The 8,436-nt window shown below is 40.0% G+C and overlaps 2 protein-coding genes across 2 annotated transcripts; one reads left to right on the top strand and one right to left on the bottom strand.

The window, feature by feature from the left end:
- Positions 1–352: 352 nt before the first annotated feature.
- METTL18 (methyltransferase like 18) lies at positions 353–1,414 on the top strand. The gene has a single exon (XM_008946379.1). The coding sequence runs from the start codon at positions 353–355 to the stop codon at positions 1,412–1,414; it is 1,062 nt and encodes a 353-aa protein (XP_008944627.1).
- A 4,463-nt stretch (positions 1,415–5,877) lies between these two features.
- On the bottom strand, positions 5,878–8,172 carry PHPT1 (phosphohistidine phosphatase 1; the record flags this gene model as incomplete). The annotated part of the gene is made up of 2 exons (XM_008946380.1): positions 5,878–5,970; positions 8,048–8,172. Coding segments are annotated over 2 exons (218 nt in total), but the record flags the coding sequence as incomplete, so codon positions are not given.
- Between the last annotated feature and the right edge of the window lie 264 nt (positions 8,173–8,436).

Here is an 8,436-nt window from a genome sequence, read left to right as displayed (position 1 = left end):
GTGACGCGGTGTTTGACGTAAAGTTTGGGGGGGGGTGGGTTTTGTAAATGAAAGTTAGGGTGCTACCGTTAGGTGGTTGGGTTTTGCTAATATTTGGCAGTTTAATGGCATGTAAAACTATTTGTTCTATTTGCAGAAATATTTAACCTCATTCGTTGGCAAAATATCTGATTTTCTACCTGCAAAGTGCTCTCCCCGGTAACCACAACTACATAGAAACAATCTCCACAAAGAAAAAAAAAAAAAGAAAAACAAACAAACAAAAAAAACCCCCTTGGCATCAGTATCACTCTTAAAGCAGTTTGACTGTAATAAATTAAGCTGACGCTTTGTTTTTACTGTTATTCCTGAAATGGATTTTCGATTTAATTTTTTTATTGATGAAAATGAGAACAATGAACCAGACACTCAGAATAAGATGGATTTACAGATGTGCTCTCCAAAACGGAAGCAGGAATCTGCAGAAGAGAGCAAAAAAACTGCTGCTACCGTAGCAGACTCCAGCCCAAAGGTGGGTACAAGTAAGCACCAAGATGAGACACAATCAAAGCAAAAGTTGTGCGTTAAAGCTGCCAAGGAGCACGAGATTCCTGAAGATCTCAACAAAGTACTGGAAGACAAAGTCATGGAAACAGTATCAGACCTGTATTACGTAAAGATGTCTGTAGTGGAAACGATGTGTTTGGACGGCGCTGATGAAGAAGGCATCGTGGCTAAAAGTGTTGCTTCTCACTCCGATCTCATCCCGGGAGTCTATGAGGGGGGGATGAAAATCTGGGAATGCACCTTTGACCTCATAGCCTACCTTTCTGAGGCTGAAATACAGTTTACCAACAAGACTGTATTGGATCTTGGCTGCGGGGCTGGGCTGCTGGGAATAGTTGCTTTAAGAGGAAAAGCTGAAAAAGTCCATTTCCAGGACTACAACAGCACAGTGATTGACAAAATAACCTTGCCTAATGTGGTGGCTAACTGTATGAATGACAGCAGCAGGACAAGCAGTGGAGGCAACAAGAAAACTACCAAGCCTCCTTTGAAGAGGCTGAAGAAAGCAGAGTGCCTACCTGATGCGCTCACCAAATGCAGATTTTTTTCTGGCGAGTGGTCTGAAGTCAGCCAGCTCTTGTTAAGCAGCAACGAACCCTTTTCAAAGTACGATATCATTGTCACATCCGAGACCATCTATAACCCTGAGTACTACGGTGCTTTGCATGATACACTGGCTCGGCTCCTGGATAAAAATGGCCGTGTGTATTTGGCAAGCAAAGTCTACTATTTTGGGGTTGGTGGAGGTACCTACCTCTTTGAGAAATTCATTGAAGAGAGAAATGTGTTTCGAGCCACCATAGTTAAAACAATTGATAAAGGACTGCACCGATATATTATAGAAATGGCTTTTAAAGATTCCAATTAAAATTCAACCATTGGTCCTGCAAAAATGTCTTAAAGACTAATGTTATTAATCCTTATATTTCTGCTTTCCTCCGTTGACTTATTTTAGTATGACAAATTAAAGAGATGCTCATTATTGAAATGTTTGACAAATTCTGATGTTTGGCTGGAACTCGAGGACTCTTCTGATTCTGGTTTTGCATAGAAAAATGGAGTTCTGCTCAAATCTCCATCTGTTTATGCCAATTAATTGCCATTTATATGTACTTTAAAAAGTCATTATCCCCGGTACCCCCCTCCAATTCTTTGGCAGTGCTAGAACTGTACAGTATAGGAGTGGCTGCGGAACTGAACGAGATCATTTTTCATCCTGGTTCAGAGCAGGAAGCTGTTCCCACGGGTGAGACTCCCAGCTCAGACAGGGTTTAACTGCAGCAGCAGATCCCAGAGCCGACTGCAGATTCCACACCTCTGTGCTCTGCCACCAGAGGGGGATGCAGCTGTATTTATCACTCGAGTTCTATTCTGCCTCATACCTCACGCATTTCTCTAATGTTTCCATGGGTAACACACACGTGGATTTTATCTAAACCTTTGAAAAACTGTACCAGATAATATTTTCTAGGGATGTCTAAATTTTTAAGTTCATATGTTGACATATCACTAAGAAAATTTCAGCAAGTAATTGGGATAAGCCATACTGGTTTTAGAAATGAATAAATAATTTGGTTTAGCTCAGTTGAAAGAAGATTCTATACAAGAGAAGTTCTATAAAACAACCAACCAATAATAATAATCCAGGAAACTGGAGGATGACAGAACTGAGCTTTAAGTGACAAGTGGGAACAGAGATAAACTGTGCTATTAACAGCACTCTGCTAACAGGATTGCTGTACTGGTTTTTTTAAACAATATTTTTCCAGAAATTAACTGGCCATATATGGCCATACATGATATGGACCATACAGTATTATCCATTTTTAAAACTTGCTGGGGGTACTGCTGAACACTCACAGCTCTTCAATCTTGTCAGCAGTCTGGCAGGACAGCAAGCATTCAGAAAATCCTGAGTATAAGTCACTCCTGTGTCCCAGGCTGAAGATCATGACATTGCTGAAGAAATTGCCTTACCAAAATGCAAACAAGCACAGAGAACTACAAAACCTGGTCTTGAATGCTTGGTATCACCAACAATTCAAACAGAAAAATCCATTGCATGTTTTGTCTTACCTAAAACTGGACAAAAAGCACTTGCACAATGCTTAACAGGTGCATCTTACCATCATGCAGTGCTTTACTGAAGCAGTAATTCACTGGGTGCCCTGGCAGAAATATAAACTTGGGGACAGTCAAGCCCTGCAGTGAAGTGGATGCAAAGACACTCAAGAGTAGAGGAGACAGGACAATAATATGAGGAGGTGGAAAGAAAGGTGCTACAGCAGTGACCTAATCACTTTAATTATTGTGTAAAGTTCCAGTCACTGAAGGCTGTGAAAGTCAACTGTAAAATTCCTGTTTTGACCATATTAAGATACTCATAGAGAATTTCCTGTGCTTCACAGAAGAAAAACTACTGTTATTTCAAAACCAATTTTAAGTAGACTAATTTAAAGGGATGCTTTGGAAACTACTGAAGTTGCTTTTTTATAGGAGAGAGGGAGAGGGGAAAAGGCAGCCAGTTGCACCAGGGATTGTGTTCTTTGTCAAAACCAGGAAGTTGGGAACAAAGTGACTGTCACCTGCCATTTTTCAAACCTCAGTCCTAAGACAAATCATGGCTTGCACATAGCGACTGAATAGCTTGTTCTACACCTGCTGTATCTAGTGCTATTTCAGAGAATGGTACCTGCAGTAATAAGAAATGTCAATGACAACTGTGACAATTAGTTAAGAACAAGAATCTCATGGGGGATTTTTATGAATAAAGAAGGCACTTAAAATCTTCTGCCATAATGCTTGAAAAATATTCCACAATCAAACTCACTGTTTTGAGTTTATGCTACACCTTTGCTCAGCATCCTCAATTTATTCTTGAATTGTTCAAACACAGCTCTTTTTGCATATCAATAGAATCTGATTTTTTATGACTTTCAGGTGAAGACTGATGGAACCACAATCATACAGGGATTGCACACCTACAAAACAGGAAACCCCACACAGTGTAATTGAGTCCCATTTCAGATCTAAGAATTACAGAAGTTCTCAGGTGAAATGAGCAAAACTAAGTTTGGGATTGCACGAATTCTAGATGAGTTCTATCCTGAGAAGAAGCAGAATTCAACACTTAATTTTGTAGGCTGGTTGTTCTGTTGGTGTTTCAACATCAAATAATACTAGTTTCTCATATCTACCTTTCTCCACCTGCCAAATCATCACCACCCTAGTGACTAGTTACCTGCTTCTCCTCATTCTCTGGAATAAAAACTTCTAGTACTTGTACACATTAGTACAAGCTCAGGAAATTAGCATTCCCCCAAATAGCACTGCACTACAAAATAAGAGGATTGGGAAGACCCTCAGTCTTTTTTTGGTAACACAATAAATCTTTCCATTGGGCCCAATTTCTTCTATGAAGAAACAAAGGTAGAAGTCAGCTGGTAACTCAATTTCTCAGATCATTCCAAGTCCTCACCACGTTTCTCTCCTCACCCTCACTTTTTGAGAGTCATCACAATAAGAAATCCGGCCTCAATTATGTCTTTCCCGTAAGTATTGTGGAGAGAATCATTAAAATCAGTCATAAAACATCTCAGGAAGCTAAATTTAAAACCTTGTTTGTTTTAAACAGGCACTATCCTTAATTGTTAACTTCCCTTTTAAGACTATCTGCTAGTTTTGGGAAATGAGGTTATTAAAAAAAAACCAATTGGTCTTGTGTGCTGGCACCAATTAAATGGCATCCGTTACAGTTACTTCACTGAAGCTTAGGGGAAAAACCTATGAGGAAAATCAGAGTGGGAAGTGCCCAAATTTGCAAATTGACTCGTATGCCATTATAAGCTACAAGGTACACGGGCATTTAATCACCTTCTGAAATGAAAATCTTGTTAAGACAGATCAAACCTGCAGTCAGTGTGATCATGGCATTTGAGGTGGCACGGCCAGATGACCACTGCACAAGAGCATAACAAGAAGCACAAACAGCAGATGCAAAAGCCCAGAGGCACCAGAGGGGAGAGTCCAGGCTGCATATGAGAAGCAGGTGCCAACCAAGAGCCTGCAGCACCTGGTTCCAGAGGTCCTGCCCTCAGGTGATTATTAGGATGGAGATCTCAAACTCTTCTTACAAGGAACACACTGGAAGGTCTGAGGATGAGATGAGGAAATCTCCCTCTGCCCAACCAATCAGAATCACAGAAGGGTGCCATCAGATGGATAATTAGTGTAATAAGGCAGTAATAGCAGGACTTTTTTAATGTGATAGAGACTGCACTAAAGCCTCTCAAATTCCACAATGTTTGTACTTTAAGAGTCATGTGCACACTGAAAAGAAAAAGCCATCATACACCACTGGTAGAAAAGTGCAGTAGGAACCACAACAAAGGGAGGAGCCAGGGTTTATATACTAATACCTCTTGAAGACAGTAAAACAATATCTTAAGCATAAGAACAAAAAACACAGCTCTTGAAATCCACAACGGCATTCAAGAAAAGGCTGCAAGGAAATAGAAAAGGTGAAAATTGTAGCAAGTAACTTCACAGCAAATGAAGGACAACATCCTGCCACAACTGGAGGAAGCAGGTGCTCTAAGTTAATTCAGACACACCTAGGTGTGTTGGGTCTGGCTGGGAGGTATTTAACTACAAGATAGTTATTGCTTTCAAAAAAAGGAAAAATATCATAGTGGGAATGAAAGAAGTATAGGATAATCATAATGAAACAAGTATTGTCAGAATTTGACATTGCCATCAGTCTGCTATAGGGAGGAGTCTTGCAGGAACACAAAAGACCTTGATCATTGCTTGTGTGGAACACAAATATTGAATTTTCTATGCTATGGAGTAAATCATAGCTGTAGATCATTGATGAAGAACTGTAACAGTCCACCCTCCCTCTGCCAATTTTTGTAAATGTGGATCAGAAAGCTGAAAAGCCTAAAGAGCAATAGAAAAAAAAAGTTAACAAAGAGAAAGGGAACAGGTTTGGTCCTGTGGTGTTTAAGTTGATGGCAAAATTCTGATGTATCCTACAATATATCAGTAAGACAGAACTGGATGAAAATAAACTGGGAGGTAAGATGTGGGAGTGTTTAATTAGATAGCATGGAAAAGATGGAAAGAAAAAAGGCTCAGAACTGCAGATTCTGCACAAAGGAATGACCTGAAAAAGTATCTGGCAGTTACCAACTGTATTATAAATTACAGCAGAGTCCAGTTATTCAGATTTATGGTAACATACACAGAAAATACATTCCATTTTATTTATCAAAGTACAGCTCAGAGTTACCAGTTTTAAACTGCTTGTTGTATTCTTAAGTAGTCAATTTATTTCTTGTCATCTGACCAGGTAATTTCATAATCTGTATACACTTTTTTCAGAATCTCTACAGTCACTGAATGATCTGCTTTTCCATAGCCCTGCAAGAAAGAACAAGTGTTCATTAGACAAGTACAGAAAGTAAGTCCAGAGAACCATTCAGTTCTTGTTGACACATTATCCAGTTATGACTTGATATTTCAAGTAGTTTGCTTACATATGAAATATAGGTTGTAAAGGAGTTATTTGTGCAGTATCGTGTTTTATTTTTCTATTGTCCTCTCCAACTATCTCCCAGCCACAGCTGCAGAAAATAAGATGAAGTCAAGCAACCTAAAGTAATAGAGGATGTATTTTTCACATCATGATTTCTCCAACAGAAAGCTTGGTTTAAGTTTTCCTAATCCCTCAGCCACCATAGTATTGAATATTATTTTAAACCCCAGAGATTGCATTGACCTGCTTTAATGTACAAGCATACAAACATCTGATTTGGCTCAGACGAAGGAAAAGGGAATAAACCACCACATGTGTGAAGACTGAAGTATTATTCTAGCCGCTAAAGATATCAGTCTTCATGTTTTATTTTAAATTATGCCATTACCAGCTAAGCCAACAATAAATATCTGTGCTCTTCAGCACCACAACTTCAAACTAAGGCAAGGTCAGATGACCCACATGATTTTTAACTTTCATTTAAGTCACTGATCACAGCATTACTCTTCACTGAAATTTAAGACAGTTGTGGTAGAAGATGCCTTTTGGTTATTGTCTTGTATGACAGGAATTATCTTGATTTCTTGTTTCAGAACTACAAGTTTTTCCCTCATCAAAAAGCCTTTACTGCACAACAGTTCACTCTACTGATAAAAAATGTTTTACAGGTTACTTCCTTTTTTCTACCAATATTTCATATGAAAATTAACTTGAAAACCTAAAGAGCTCAATTGCATTATCAAAAAAACCCACATACTCTCATTCATGGCAAGGGATACAAAGAAAAACAAAAAGGGATTCTATAAGTATCTAAGTCAGAAAAGAAAGGTCAAAGAAGGTGTACCCACCCTAGAGATAAACAATGGGGAGTTAGTAACAGTGGATGAGGGGAAGACTGAGGTACTCAACAAGTTCTTTGCCTCAATTTTTACCAGCAACCCTTCTCTTCACAGCCTTCAAACTGATGGCCCACAGGACAAGGACCTGGTAGACAAAGTCCCTGTCACTGTAAGCAAGGACAAGGTTCACGACTACCTGAGGAACCTGAACATAAATAAGTCCATGGGACCTGATGGGGTGCATCCCAGAGTATTCAAGGAACTGGCTGATGCAGTTGCTGAGCCACTCTCCATAATCTTTGAGAAGCCATGGTAGTCAGGTGAAGTCCCTAGCGACTGGAAAAAGGGTAACATCATGCCACCTTTAAAAAGGGTAAAAAGGAGATCCTGGGAACTACTGACCTGTTGGCCTCACCTCTGTGCTTGGGAAGATCATGGAACAGATCCTCCTAGAAAACATACTAAGGCATATGGAGGACAAGGAGGTAGTCCCAGGTAGTCAGCATGGATTTACTAGGGGCAAGTCCTGCCTGACCAACCTAGTGGCCTTCTACAATTAAGTGACTGTATCAGTCAACAAGGGAAGGCCTATGGATGTTGTCTATCTGGAATTCTGCAAGGCCTTTGACACCGTCCCCCACAACATCCTAATCTCCAAGTTGGGGAATTACAGGTTTGATGGGTGGACTATTCAGTGGATAAAGAACTGGCTGGTTGGTTGCATCCAGAGAGGGATGTTCAAGGGCTTGATATCCAATACAAGAAGGATGTAGACATATTGGAGCAAGTCCACAGGAGTGACTGGGATCAATCCAAAATGATCCAGGGATTGGAGCACCTCTCGTATGAAGACAGGCTGAGGGATTTGGGGCTGTTCAGCTTGGAGAAGAGAAGGCTCCGGGGGGACCTTATAGTGACCTTCCAGTATCTGAAGGGAGCCTACATGAAAGCAGGGGAAGGTCTATTCACAAGGGTTTGTAATCAACCTCACAAGTGAGCCAGGAACATTTTCCTGTTAATGTTTACACTGTGATTAAAATTGCCAAAAGCCACCATACTTAAAAAAAAAAGCCCAGAACACTAGAGGCTAAAGGATTTGAAGGAATACAAGAGATGCACTTACTGTAGAGAGCCCAAATACCCTGATTTTCTTGTCTTTGCTATTATGGTCAATTTTCCCTCCTCCAAGGCACTTGCACTCATATCCCAGCTTTTCCATCTCAGGATTTACTTTTTCAAATATGTGATCTGCAAAGGAAGAATAGTTACAGTCATTAGAATACACAGCAGGCAACAAATCTAGAACTCTTCAGGTACTTTCCATTCACTTTCCTCCAGTTCCCTTCTTTCACATGCAAGAGAGGGAGGCTTCTCTTGACAGACAAAGCTGTAAATAAGGTTCTCCATTTAATTTTTTTTTACTTGGAATCATAAAATGGTTTCGAAGGGACCATAAAGATCATCTAGTTCAAACACCTCTGCCACGGCAGGGACACCTCCCACTAGGCCAGG

This window comes from Merops nubicus, unplaced genomic scaffold, assembly GCF_000691845.1.
Source record: "Merops nubicus isolate BGI_N331 unplaced genomic scaffold, ASM69184v1 scaffold7188, whole genome shotgun sequence".
Classification (NCBI taxonomy): domain Eukaryota; kingdom Metazoa; phylum Chordata; class Aves; order Coraciiformes; family Meropidae; genus Merops; species Merops nubicus.
The sequence above is the reverse complement of the archived record's forward strand: the minus strand, read 5'-3'. Positions and strand labels throughout refer to the sequence as shown.

Coding starts and splice junctions, on each gene's coding strand:
- METTL18 (XM_008946379.1), top strand. CDS start 353: ATGGATTTTCGATTTAATTTTTTTATTGATGAAAATGAGAACAATGAA.